Source organism: Gorilla gorilla, chromosome 10, assembly GCF_029281585.2.
Source record: "Gorilla gorilla gorilla isolate KB3781 chromosome 10, NHGRI_mGorGor1-v2.1_pri, whole genome shotgun sequence".
NCBI lineage: Eukaryota > Metazoa > Chordata > Mammalia > Primates > Hominidae > Gorilla > Gorilla gorilla.
Window position 1 is genome coordinate 119,304,783 of NC_073234.2, and position 15,123 is coordinate 119,319,905.

The window sequence follows — 15,123 nt, forward strand, 5'->3', positions numbered from 1 at the left end:
GTTAAAAAGGAAAGTAAAAAAGAACATAGTAAAGTTAAAAAGAAATTTGCAGAGCTTGGAATCTTTCCGGTGACTGTGATTTAAAGACTTTTCAAGTCCCTAGACCTGAAGCGCTCTATGCAAGTAACTGACAAACAGTGCTCTGCTCCTAGGTCAGGTGTCTGTGACTGCCAAAGTTTCCTAGGTGCAGCCCTGCAGTCCTTTTCAGTAGGGGATACGAATTTGATTTCAGAATTAGAGAAGAGTTGAGAGGCTGAGGCGGGCAGATCACCTGAGGTCAGGAGTTCAAGACCAGCCTGGCCAACATGGTGAAACCCAGTCTCTACTAAAAATACAAAAGTTAGCCAGGCATTGTGGTGGGTGCCTGTAATCCCAGCTACTGGGGAAGCTGAGGCGGGAGAACCGTTTGAACCCAGGAGGCGGAGGTTGCAGTGAGCCGAGATCACAACATTGTACTCCAGCTTAGGAAACAAGAGCGAGACTCAAAAAAAAAAAAAAAAAAAAGCAAACAATTGGAGCAGAGACAGAATCTATTTACCTCTTCTTTGTTAGTGTCAGAACACCACCTTGGTTTGGGGTAGCAATGCACCAAGTCGAAACCTCCATCCCCAGCTTCCCTCATATCTAGCTGTAGCCAACTAATGAAGTTCTGAGTCAAAGACTCTTAAGTGGAAATGTTGGTATGGAACTTCCAGAAAAGCTCCTTAAAAGAAAGTGGCAAGCCCTTCTTCCTCCCTTCCTCCTTCCTGATGGCTGGAGCTCCAGCAGCCATCCGATCAAGTGGCCTTGAGAATGCACGCAGTGTAGTGAATCAGGGACACAGAAGGAGCTGCGACCCAGGTGACTCTGTGGAGCCAACAGAGCAGCTCAGGACTGCCTGTTCCCAGAAGTCTATTATAGGCGAGAACAAACCCCAGCCATTGAAGTCAGGTCTCAGTTACTCATAATCAAGTACAAACCCTAACATATAACCATTTTTATATATGTCTGTGGATTTGTTTCTATGGGAAAAATCCCAACTACAAGGCTTCCCTTGTATGTGGCTCCTGCTTTCCCTTAACCCCTTAACCAGCAGGTATTTCCACAGACTCAAGCCTTACTTACCAAGAAGCTTGTGCTCCACTGCACTTCGCAGGGACTGGTGCCAGAAATACAGGAGGCCACTGGGCTTCTCCTGGACCCACTGTTTGGTGGCGTTGCGGAAGGAAGCCCAGTGCAAGGCGGTCACTTTGTAATGATTCCTGTAGCCCAGTATGTCCAAAAGCTGGAGTAGCTCATCCTCAGCCAAGCCACCATGCGACAGGCACAGTAAGCACAGAGCGTCGGCCACCCAGCTGTCCAGTCCTGCACAGGCAACATGATGATGACAAGAATCAGAGCTAACATGAGCCAGGTATCTTTCTAAATGTTTTATATGATTCAACAACCTTCTTTTTCAATCATCCTATAGGAAATACTATTATAGCCCCTGTCAAATGAGGAAAACGGAGCACAGAGAAGTGAAATAACTTACCCAAGGTCACACAGAAATAAATGCAGAACTGGGATTTGAACCCAGATAGCCTGGCTCCAGAGCCCATACATACTGTTAACCATTAAGCTATCATCCACAGTCACAACGAACACATCCAGAGCTCTGGTTACACACTGGAAAGCTTGCTGATGATTACACCGAGCATTTCTGCCTAGCAGTCTTTATTAAGGTTTTCCAACACCTAATTTGCATTTATGGCTGTGAGTGGTTTTTCTGTATGATTGTTCTCCTGTCACACAGTCACAGACACCACTTAAGCCAGCTCTTCATTACTCACCTGACCCTTAGATTTTTCCACCATAGCTGAACCTCCTTCTGGCTTTATGATCAGCCGACTATAAAGAGATCCTTCAGACCATTCAGAGAAATGGTAACACACAGTCTACCACTCTGACTTTATCTCCTATGCTAGGACTGGGGAATGAGCCCAAATTACCTGCAATCTTGAAGCAAAGGCAGAGCTGTGCCAAGGTTGGCCTTAGCTTTTTTTTTTTTTTTTTTAGACAGGGTCTCACTCTGTCACCCAGGCTAGAGTGCAGTGGCACAATTACGGTTCACTGCAACCTCGACCTCCTGGTCTCAGGCAATCCTCCCACCTCAGCCTCCCTAGTAGCTGGGACTATAGGTGCGTGCCACCACATCCGACTGATATTTTGTATATTTTGTAGAGACAGGGTTTCGCCATGTTGCCCAGGCTGGTCTCAAACTCCTGGGCTCAAGTGGTCCACCCACCACGGCCTCCCAAAATGCTGGAATTAGAGGTGTGAGCCACTGCACCCAGCTGGCCTCAGCTTAACCAAGCTCTTCCTGCACCTGTGGCTGAGCTCCCTGGGCCTCAGTGGCAGTGGCTGGGCAGAGCTCGGGGGTGGAGCAGTCTTTGGTAGGGAGGAGACCTGGGGCTTTCCTGCACAAACCTAAAGATGGAGGGCAACACAGCCACAGGCCACTTTGCCTGAGTGACTCTTCTAAGGGCACAGAGAACTAGTTTCCACCTCCTTGTAGGTGCAGGAGGGTGCAGTAAATTTGAAGTCAATTTTCTTTACAGAAATGCAAACTGTAGAACAAAAAAACAGGGCAGGACGATATGTTGCACCAATCAATGTGTCTTTCTTTCTTTCTTTTTTTTTTTTTTAAGAAGGAGTCTCACTCTGTTGCCCAGGCTGGAGTGCAGTGGCACTATCTTGGCTTACTACCACCTCCACCTCCCGGGTTAAAGTGACTCTCCTGCCTCAGCCTCCCAGGTAACTGAGATTACAGGCACGTGCCACCACACCCAGCTAATTTTTGTATTTTCAGTAGAGACAGGGTTTTGCTATGTTGCCCAGGCTGGTCTCAAACTCCTGACCTCAAGTGATCAACCCACTTCAGAATCCCAAAGTGTTGGAATTACAGGCATGAACCACTGTGCCCAGCTGTGTCTTTCATTCCAGGTATTTTCTGCTTCTCACCCCCACTTCCCCATGCCTGCTCCATTTTAAATTCACTGCCCTTAAGAGAAGACTGTTATAGCAGAGAAAAACTCAAGTTTCAAAATAGACTTTTGAAGTTCATGGTAGGAACAATGGCTTCAGGGAACAAATTTTGACTCTCAAAAGCCTGATTGTTGAATATCATAAAACACATTCCTGCAGCCAGGTGAGGTGGGGGCACACCTGTAAGCTCAGCTACTCAGGAGGCTGAGACAGGAGGATCCCTTAAGTTGGAGGCCAGCCTAGGCAACATAGTGAGACCCTAGCTTAAAACAAAAAACAAAACAAAAAAAAACTCTTGACTAACACATGGAATAAATTTTTTTTATGACAAACAATAAACTCAGATAAGTTCAGGGTGATCTAAAGAGGATTTTTCCCCCACTCAGGAGGAAAAGCATTTGTGGAACTGAGAAAGTACAGGAGAGAATCAGAGAGGAGAACAAGACTCAAGCAGAGTACAGAAGTTGGCTGAGGAGAGAGGACCCTCTGTTAGGATGTGGCCCCCATCAGACGGGAGCCACAGAGATCCAGCAACCTAGAACAGATGGGCACACGGGTGTCCTAGAGGAAGCCAGAAGTGCAGATAAGTCAACATCTGTGGACCATGGAGACCATGGCCACCTAGGTGGAAGACAGCAGGGACAGAGAACAACCAAGGCCACCCAGCACCCAGGCCCTTGGATCTCAGATCAACCCAAAGGAGATATGGGAAGGCCACAAATCCTTGCCTGACTGAGAAAATCCTGAGCTCACTGAAAACAAACCATATTGATGGAATTAACCTGAAATGACTTGATGAGGTGTCTGCCGTCGGCAGGCCTGCGGGCTCAGAAGAGAGATACATTGACTTATAGAAATAAGAAAGCTCCATTTCTTAGATTCTTGAAAAATGTGACTGAAATTTATGTCTAATACAGTTCTCCTTAAAGCCAACACACAGAGTCCTTTAGAGGAGCCAAATTTAGCAAATAAAAATACAGGATGCTCAGTAAAATATAAATTTCAGATAAACAATAAATTAATTTTTAGTGTTGAGTATGTCCTGTGTAATATTTGGGACATTCTTATACTGATAATTATTATTTATCTCTAATTCAAATAATTGTTAGCATAGGTATGTCCCATGCAATATCTGAGACATATTTCCACTAAAGATCATTTGTTGCTTATCTGAAATTCAAATTTCATTGGGCAGGCTGGGCATGGTGGCTCATGCCTGTAATCCCAGCACTTTGGGAGGGCGAGGCGGGTGGATCACCCGAGGTCAGGAGTATGAGACCAGACTGGCTAACATGGTGAAACTTTGTCTCTACTAAAAATACAAAACCTTAGCTGGATGTGGTGGCGGGTGCCTGTAATCCCAGCTACTCAGGAGGCTGGGACAGGAGAATCTCTTGAACCCAGGAGGCGGAGGTTGCAGAGAACCAAGATCGTGCCACTGCACTCCACCCTGGGCGACAGATGAGACTCTGCCTCAAAAAAAAGAAAAATTTCATTGGGCATCCTGTGTTTTCTCTGACAACCCTGTCCCTAGAGCCCCCTTCCCTGTGCAGGAGTCTACCACACATCTTTCTCCCTGTGGACTCCCACTAAGCTGTCAACAGTGGCCAAGGCCTACCTTCTCCTGAAGCCACAGTGTCTGAATTTGCCCTTTTGGGTTGAAACGTCCAACTGTAGTCTTCAATCCAGCATTTGAGAACCAATTCCCAGAGCTCCTGAACAGAGAAAGCCTCCAAGTACTCCTTCATACACTGAAACTCATTGCGGTAGATTCTACATTCTTTCAATTCATTGGCTAGGATTGTGAGTTTTAAAGGACTCAGGTCTGGTTTTTTCCTCAACACCTGTGTGCTCTGTTGGAAGGGGTCCATCATGGGAATGGAGAGATGCTTTCTAAAGATGTTTAATTGTGTTTCTTCATCTCCTGTGCTAATGAGTTCCACTGTCCTCACATCCGGGCGGGCACACAACGACTTGTAGGACAGGCTGGAAGAGACAGTGCTCGTGATAAATTTGCAATGAGGGGAGAGTGAGTGTGGCAGCCAGGAAAAATCTTTCGCCTGATGGAGAGAATCAAAGACATTTGAAAACATTAAAGACTTTAAAATTACTTTGTTGATGGTTTTTCAACTTAGAGTAGGTACAATATGGGGAGTAAGTATAGAATAAGGGTTGGAGTGAAGGTTATTAATAGTAACTTGAATTGTAGGCATTATGGTGCTAAGAAAATATCAGGTCACACTCAATAGAACCGTATTTGACTCATGTGTCAGTTATGAATTTGATTGTGCAAATGCAAACTCTAAAAAGAGGAGGTTCCTAGGAGCAAGTAATTTAATAAAATCACGTAATTCTGAAGAATGACCTACAGGAATAACCAGAGGAAACTGGAGAGTGCAATTGGAACCATTCAGTTGAAAAAGAGGATATTATTTTATGCTGAGAAGTTGTCACTTTGTGCAGCAATACTATCATGAGTTAAATCATTTTATTTTGGAACAAAATAAATACTTAATAAGATCAATCTTTTCTCAATTCCTTTAATAGCCTTTCCCACAATACCTCTTTGCCTAATAACACCAACCATCACATACTCACTCTGAGCCAGGCACTGTGTTGAATGTGTCTGTAGGTACTAACTGTATTAATTACAGTTTTTAATTTCTGCATCTTAGGATGATTTAACATTCCTCAGGACCTTACAGACCCAGCCCTTCCCAAGGCTAGCTAACTACTAGAGGTGGTGGACAGCCTGCCTGGAATCTGCCGTTAGCGTGCAGATCTAACTCACACAACAACCCTGCCCTAAATCAACCCAGGGCCAAATACCAGACAACTAGAGGCAGCCTCTGTGCCCAAAGCCCATCAGAATTATTCAAATTAAGCCTGGGCAACATACGGAGAACTCATCTCCACAAAAACATTTTTTTTTAGTTAGCTGGGCATGATGGCTCATACCCACAGCCTGCAGTCCCAGCTACTTAGGAGGCTGAGGTGGGAGGATGGCCTGAACCCGGGAGGTAAAGGCTATGATTGCCATGATTGCGCCACTGCACTCCAGCCTTAACTACAGAGCAAGATGCCGTCTCAAAAAAAAAAAAAAATTCAAATTAGCCAATCCTAAACTGTTTACCCTGCCCTGCCTTGCCATTCCTGTAGAAACCCCAGTAAAGGCTCTGGCTTCAGTTTCCCCTTGCTCCTGTCCTCTGCCTCCTGACCACCCTTTCCCTGGGTCCCTGCACAGCGTGTCCCCTTCTCTCAGGAAACATAAGTAATGACTTCATCTTTCAGTGGTACCGGCCTCTCCATGTGGTCGCCCGACCATACCTCTGTAAATTAAATCCTAGGCATAATTTTAATGCATGAACTCATTCTATCCTCATGACAACACTCTAGAAAGGCAGAGAAAGAAACTCAAGGATAGAGGAGCTACATGCCTTATCTAATTCATTCTGCTAGCTTAAGTGGCAGAGCTGGGATTCAAACCAAGGGTCTGGCACCAGAGGTAGGCTCCTAATCGCTGCCCTAAACTGCTTCAGGTAACTGTCTGGCCATCCTTCCTCCTTCTGAAGAGCTCTGCCTCAGGCCATTCTTCCAGAAAGCCATCGCTTCATGAGAGGCTGTCACAATACTACATACCAATCTGTAGCAGCACACGTCACAGTTGCAATTGTATATTTATTTGAGTGATATGACTTCATTAATGTCTACCATTCCCCACTAGAATGAAAGCTCCATTTCTTTGCAGGGACTATGTCTGTCTGTCCTTGCTAATAGTGCTTTGCCTATTGTAAGTGCTCATGGTATACATACAATTTTTTTTTGAGATGGAGTCTCACTCTGTCACCCAGGCTGGAGTGCCGTGGTGTCATCTCAGCTCACTGCAACCTCCACCTCCTGAGTTAAAGCAATTCTCCTGTCTCAGCCTCCCAGGTAGCTGAGATTACAGTTGTGCACCACCATGCCTGGCTAATTTTTTGTATTTTTTTTTTAGTAGAGATGGGGTTTCACCATGTTGGTCAGGCTAGTTTCGAAATCCTGACCTCAAGTGATCTGCCTGCCTTGGCCTCCTAAAGAGCTGGGATTACAGGCATGAGCTACCGCCCCTAGCATTATGATATATTAAATTAAAAAGCAGGTTAGGAAACAATGTGGTGTGTAACTTCTTTACATAAATATGTATATTTATATGTGTATATAGATATCCATAGGAAAAAGAGTATACAGCAGCAAAATAGTTACCAGTGGTGAGACTATGAGTGTATTTAATTTCCTATTTTCTTCTTTTTTATCATATTTTCTATGAGAAACAGATCTTATTCACATAACTGATTGATTACATATAGTTTTAAGTTTTAAAGAAGCTGCTTCCCAAAGTAATAACTAGTGCCAAGTATTAGTAGAGGTTCCACTGATCCAATATTATTTCAAACAGGAGAAAAACTGAAGATGACAACCCATGAATGCGATTTTGTATGTGTAAAACCAGTGAAGATGAGGTAGGCCAAACTATAAAACACAAAAAACAGTAAGACTGATCAAAGTATAAAATAGGGGGCAGATATGAGCATGGGGAAAGGCCCCAGTGGCTGGAACCAGAATGCCCATGTCTGAATTCTGAGTCCACCACTTAACCATCTTAGGACCTTAGACAAGCCACCTACCATCTCTGTGCTCAGTTCGCCTTGTGTAAATAGGGAAGATGAGCACAGTCTCTTCCTCATATGGTTGTTGTGCGAATTAAATGCATTAATATTTTTTTGTTTTTGTTTTTGTTTTTTTTGGAGATGGAGTTTCACTCCTGTTGCCCAGACTGGAGTGCAATGGCACAACCTTGGCTCACTGCAACCTCTGCCTCCTGGGTTCAAGCAATTCTCCTGCCTCAGCCTCCCAAGTAGCTGGGATTACAGGCACCTGCCACCACGCCCAGCTAATTTTTGTATTTTTAGTAGAGATGGGGTTTCACCATGTTGGCCAGGCTGGTCTTGAACTCCTGACCTCAGGTGATCCGCCCTCCTCGGCCTCCCAAAGTGCTGGGATTACGGGCGTGAGCCACCATGCCCAGCCAAATGCATTAATGTTCTTAAAGTTCCTAAAATGGTGCCTGGCCCATTGTAAATACATTATAGAAGTATTTGTTCAATAAAATATAGAGCAGGGCTGGGTGCGGTGGCTCACACCTGTAATCCCAGCACTTTGGAAGGCAGGCTGGGAAGCTTGCTTGAGCCCAGGAGTTCAGGATCAGACTGGGCAATATAGCAAAACCTCATCTCTACAAAAAGTTGAAAAAATTAGCCAGGCATGGTGGTGTGCACCTGCAGTCTGGAAGCTGAGGCAAGAGGATGGCTTGAGCCCAGGAGTTGGAGGTTACAGTGAGCTATGATCATCCCACTGCACTCCAGCTTGGGCGACACAGCAAGACCCTGTCTCTTAATTAATTAAAATACAAAGCAGTAACTAAAAGCAGTGTTGGCTAAAACCAGAGATGTGTGATACAATGGAAAGGTGTTATATATAATACATCCTAAATAATGAAGTTCTTATTCTTTGTATTTCTTTCTTTAATTGTTTTATTTTTATAAAGTTGTGATAAAATAGGGGTTATTTTAAAAAGACGTTACCTTCTGACCTGAAATCCCATAAATGCCAATCAGTTCTTCAATTCCATCTAGTACAAGTATGCATGGCTTTAAACTGATGGAAGCAATGAATACTTCCATAAGAAGTGAAAAGACCAAGCCATCTGAGTCTTCGTTAAGAATATCTGTTTCAAGCTGAGTACCTACAGCATAGAAATTTGTTCAAATTAGGTGGAAATGATTCCGTCATTGCTAAAACATGTTTATAGGCTGGGGAAGCAGAAGAGGTTGGGAAAAATGAGTGCTACTCACAGCTGTACGTCTAACACACATATGTATACATGTGATTACCATCTTCAAAATATTCAACCCAGAAGAGATAATAGCGATGTTTACCACCAGATTGTCTCCAATACATTTTCAGGATTTGATATAAAAAAATTTTTGTGTGATCCAAAACATTACTCTCATCTTCCAGAATGCAAAAACAAGTCATGTTACAAAGAGTTGGATATGAAGAGAAGCCCTGTGATCTGTGAAGTTTCTGACACTCCTTAACATTGGGTGCATGCTTAGGGTCACAGCCACCACCCTGGGCTCTTCCAGTAATGCTCAAATATAGAAGCTCCCACCCACTGTCTCGTTTCCTTGGCCCTAGCCCATCTTCAACTTAACAGAAATAATCCTAAACTCTAGCCACACTATTGGGCCCTAGACTTTGGATTCTGGAAAGTATACATTCTTAGAAAGAACTAAGCTATGAACCCCCAAAAGGCAAAGGAAGTCATTAGAGATGATTGACTTTCAGACTGTGATAAAGTGACCTAGTAGCAGCAACCCCAAGTTGTCATCAACTACCTAATACCCTAAGAACATTTTACTGCAACTTCCGTCTTGCTTTTATTTTTCACAAGCAATATTTTCCACAGAAATTTAAGCACATTGAGGTCTGGAAAATAGAGTCATATGTAGAACCTTTAATGGATTAGGTCTCTCAGATGCATTAAGATTTTCTTAGAGTCGTTGAGAGTAATTATGTTTAGCAAATATTTATCAGTTGCCTATTATGTGACGGTTCCATGCTAGATGCCGAGAGGAGATAAAATGATTCATATATGAAGTCAACCACCTAAAGGAAGTGGAAATTGGTTCTGTATACAAATAGCCAAATTTCAAGGCAGAATATGAGTCTGGAGGCTGCTGAAGCTTGATGTAGAACCATCACAATAAAGAAAAGCTCTGTGTGAAAGACACTTCAAATAAGCCTTTAAGGGTACACAGGCAGAGACGAGGAGAAGGGCATATCATCAAGACAGCACGGCCAAAGGCTGGGACATAGGAAGGTACCATGAACAGTTGAAAAACAGGACATTGCTTAGAGCAGTAGTTCTTAACAGGAGAGGTTCCAGGGTTTTGAGACATCCTACAACACAGGACAGCCACACCCAATGAAGCTTTGCCCCCAGGTCTACCTGACTTTCAGATATTTCGACAATCACGTAAGGGGGAGAAAAAAATTGATAATGACCTAACCTAGAAACCAACTCCATTTTACATATAAACACAAACTATTTTTTGTATGGTTTCAAAACACACTGAATTTTCTAGAATGTAACACCACATAAATTGATGGAAGATTATACATTGTTTTGTCTAAAGTGACACCAAGATTTAGTCACCATTTCAGAAAATCACCACCCAATAGCAATATTGCCTATGACGTTTGGTCTTTTTTTTTTCCTTTTTCTTTCTTTCTTTTTTTTTTTTTTTTGAAATGGAGTCTCACTCTGTCACCCAGGCTGGAGTACAGTGGCATGATCTTGGCTCACTGCAACCTCTGCCTCCCAGGTTCAAGCGATTCTCCTGCCTCAGCCTCTCGAGTAGCTGGTACTACAGGCACATGCCACCAAGCCTGGCTAATTTTTTGCATTTTTAGTAGAGACGGATTTTCACCATGTTGGCCAAGCTGGTCTCGAACTCCCAACCTCAGATGATCCTGCCTGCCTCGGCCTCCCAAAGTGCTAGGATTACAGACGTGAGCCACCATGCCCAGCCAATGTTTGAGTCTTTAATATGACACACCCACATCAACCTATATTTATAGACTGAAACTTATTGCTTTTGTGGTGATTTCCTATACAGAGGCACTACGTCTTTGATTCAAGTCTGAGCATTTACGTGTTCAAATACACATTGTTTTATAATAAGTTACTTTCTCTATATTCATCTTTTTATAGTAGAGTTGTGTTAACTTTTAAAGAGATTTTTATAACACAAAACGATCATAAAATCAATTACTTGAAACTTTTTTTATGAATGTGGGACATTAAGAAAGTGAAGGTGTCAGAAAAGATAGAGATTGAGCTTATGTCAAACAATGAAAAGTGATTTTCAAGAAAGGGAAGAGAAAGAAATTCAGCTGATGATTCATCCCTTGAGTTTTTATTTAAAAACCTTTAAAATTGTGGGCATTGTTGAGATTTCAAAACTGAAACGACAGAATTTTAGAGCAGAAGGGGTTCTTGGAAATCATCTAGCCTAGTCCAGACCCTTCATTTTGTAGATGAGGAAACCGAGGCCCAGAGAGGTGAAGGGAATGTGAACACACAGATCATCAGGAGCTTTTAAAATACTATTTTTTCTAATGATTTGTTTTCAAGCCATGTGTGGCCCCCATTTCTTAGTGTAGATGGCTCACAAGCAGCCCCTGTCAGAGCCCACAGAGGTGTGGATCCTCTGCCTCTTCCACACGGTTGGCATAGAGTGTAAATGACAAGGTGAATGTGAATGAACCTCAGGAAGTATATACTGCCTGACAGTCACAGAGCATAGAGCACTAATATAATCAGCAAAAATTAATTCTAAGCAAAAAAAAAATACTCATGGCTGATGCTTATAGATTTATATCTTTGTATATGAAGGAAAATATATATGTTGAGTGGTTTTAAAACCACATTTTTGGTGATTATAATTATTTTTTCTGAAAATAATGTTGACAATAAAGTCAGTGTTACTAGTATTGGAAAATGATTCTAATCATTTCTCCTTATTTTGGCAGGAACAATCTGTCTCTACTAAATGACAATGGCCAATTACCTCATTTAAATGGTAATAGCTCACGTGTTTAAACAGCCACTTTTTAGCAGTGTTATCTCTCATCATTCAACATAGGTTTATTGAGAAGCTTCTGTGTCTGTGTCAGGCACTGGGTATGACAATGGCCAATAAAATAGATATGATCCCTGCACTCACAGAACTTACACAGGGAGACAAACAATAAGACAGATCACAGGACCATTTATAATTCACCTGAGGGATCTAGGGAGGCAAGCTCACAGTGCCTGGAGGGAGACACTTGTGTAAACTAAGACGCAGTTGGACTGGGGGTCCTGTGCCGCGTGGTCAAAGTTAGGGCTGAGGGACAGAGGTACCCATCAGTCCCTCTTATGGAGGGGGTGACCTTCGAATAGGCCCATAAAGGATGAGAAGGATTCCACTGCCCTGAGACAAGGGAATAGGCATTTTAGGAGAAGAGAACTGCATGGGCAAAGGCATGGAGGGATGGAAGTGACTGGAGTGCTCCAAGATCAAACCTGTAGGGCAAAGGGAAAGAGATCAGGCTGGGAAGTCAACAGGGCCCAAGGTGAAAAGCTTGGCAAGCTCTGCCAAGGATTTCTGTCCATTCCACATCACCAACTTGAGCAGAGACTTTCCCGATGCTGGGAGAGGAGACTGATAAAAAGCATCCACAGGAGGGAAATTTTCCTTTGCTGGCTCAAGGAGGATGGCAGTGTAGTGATGAGGACTAGGGGCTTAGATCCCAACAGAGACCTGAGTTTGCACTCCCTGCTATGCCCTTGCTTAGCTGTGTGGCTCTGACATTCTGAGCCCCATTCTTCCTATGTGGGACGATAATTCTATGGGTGGACCATTAAGAGCATTAAATGAGACGCTGATAAAGCCCTTAGCACCGCTACATAGAAAGCCTTCAATAAATGGAACTTATTCAAACCTGCCCCCAGATTCCACGTGGTCACATGATAAGGAAACATGCAAATATGAAAATCAGTGACCATGCTGAGCATGGTAGCACACGCCTGTAATTACAGCACTTTGGGAAGCTGAGGTTGGATGATTGCTTGAGCCCAGGAGTTCAAGACCAGCCTGGGCAACATGGCAAGACCCTGTCTGTACAAAAAATTAAAAAATTAGCCAGGCATGGTGGCACACTCCTGAGGTTCCAGCTACCAGGAGGGCTGAGGTGGGAAGATCACTTGAGCCCAGGAGGTCAAGGCTGTAGTGAGCCGTGATCACACCACTGCACTCTAGCCTGGATAACAGAGCAAGACCCTGTCTCAAAAGAGAAAAACGAAAGAAGAAAGTCAGTGACTACTCTGACCTTCCGTGAAGCATGTCTTCTGTGACACCAGTTGCCTGCAAGGCAGGCAAAGGGTGTGGGAGTCAGTAGAGCTGGCTACAGGCAGTTCCCATCTACAAGATCCCTTTATCCTGACAAGCAGGGATTGAGGACAGAAGAGTAGAAATATGAGTGTCACTGGGTGTGATTAGGTGCCCCAGATAGAAAGGGTCCCTGGCTCACAGCCCACGCAGGATCTGCAGCTTCAGACAGCTGAGGTGGGGTGCAGAAAAATGTTCTCTGCAAAGAGGCTGAATCTGCTCTGAGCACCTGGCCTCTCAGGCTGGCTGTGTTCGCAGCAGCAGCTCTTCCTCCTCTGCCCACATCCACCTCACCCAGGTGAAACCAGGTCTCAGCAAAGGCAGCCACAATAAATGACTCTGGGGCCAGCCTCCTCCGCTCACCTGCAGGCTTTCTGGGCTGCAGAGATGACAGCTGCAAACTCTTGTTTTTGCAGTCCTTCCTCTCCCTACTCAGCTAATGAACAAGAATGTCTTGTTTCCCCTAGCAGCCCCCACACCCTGCTTCTTTCTCTAGCTCAGAAAGGAATAATAATAACAACAATAATAAATAATAACAACAACAACAATAATCGCAGCTGCGTGCCATGTACTACTTTAAATTCCTTACTTGTATTTTGTATTATGTTTTTTGGGTTTTTTTTTAACGCAGCTTTTTAAAATTTTGTATTATGTTTCAATTCTCACACAGCCTTATGAGGTTAGTACTGTGAACCCCATTCTCATTTTACAGATGAGAAATTGGGGAACAGAGAGCTTAAGTAAACTGCCCAAGATCACACAGCTAATAAGTGACAGAGCCAGAATTGTGGGCCAAGTCCAGGACAAGCCCTTCCTCTTGTTAATGAGGAGGGGTGTTCTCTCAGGGTTAGAAAGTGTCAAGTATTCGTAGGCTGTTCCTGAGCTTATTCTACTGTTGTCAGCTTAAAAATCTGGTTTTTTTTTGAAAGACAGCAGCTGTTTTTATTAGGAGTTCTTTGCATCCAAACACATGTTCATTAAAATAACAATTCACTTTGGGAATAAAATCGTAATTGAGTGTGTAGCACAGAGTTTACATCATCAGCCTGGCCAGACTGAACACCTTTGGGATGTGCCAGAATAGGATTAGTCGCTGTGTAGACACAGTCACACCTGCTTCTACTGATTTTGACTTTATCCATTTTATATGCCCTGAGAAATGCAACCATAAAGACCTCATCCACACGTGTTCTTCCCTCTGTTTACTCACAGACACCCACCACATGCACAGAAAGAAACTCAAATCCCTGTACCCTTTTATAGAGATAAGATACACCCATCAAAACTCACCTTGGGCACCCACATACTCACTTAGGGCCCAAAGGCACACATGGGTACGTGTCCCTGCATGACAAGAGATGAATTCCCAAAAGCAAGCAAAGTCAGACACATACAAACATGGAAATACACAGCAGGCGCCTAACAATAGTAATAGCTAAGATTTATCAATGCTTACTATATGACAATGCTTACTAAGAGCCTTGGTCTTTCATACTTTATCTCAGTTAATCTTGTCAACTACCTGTAAGGCACATTTTAAAAATAATTATTATTACCCATTTTTTACAAATAGGAAAACTGAGCCACAGAGGGCTAAAATAACTCACCCATGGTCACACGGCTAATAAGTAGTGAGACAAGGTTTGAACGCAAGTGGTCAGACTCCCTAGCGGCTCCTAGCACAGTTAGGCACAATACAGGTCCCACACGATTGTGATTACACGTTGGCCCACACCTGGCAACTTAAATATCACGTGCCCAAAGCAGAACTCCATTTCCCTCAAAACCTGCTTCCCCTCCACCGCCCCACCAATGCTGGCCCATCTCAGTCAACAGCCCTCGCCACCCATGTAGCTTCCTAAAGCCAAAAGCTAGGAGTTCTCAATTCCTCCCTTTCCTCCAACCCACACATTCAATTCATCAGCAAATCCTCAATCCACCCAAAACCCTCCACCTCCACTGCTATTATCCTCTCTGAGCCACTGTCATCTCTGGCTTGGACTATTGCAGCAGCCTCTAACACCTGTCTCTGCCTCATGCTTGTCCCCTTACACACATTTTCCACACACCAGGTTGATTT

General features: G+C 43.7%; 1 protein-coding gene across 1 annotated transcript in view; it reads right to left on the minus strand.

Moving 5' to 3' along the window:
- LOC101127084 (putative tetratricopeptide repeat protein 41) overlaps positions 1–15,123 on the minus strand; it is a 68,821-nt gene that overhangs the window by 41,706 nt on the left and 11,992 nt on the right. Inside the window, 3 exon segments of the mRNA XM_055357869.2 lie at positions 1,105–1,344; positions 4,625–5,066; positions 8,628–8,788. Coding sequence (XP_055213844.1) covers positions 1,105–1,344; positions 4,625–5,066; positions 8,628–8,788 — 843 coding nt within the window.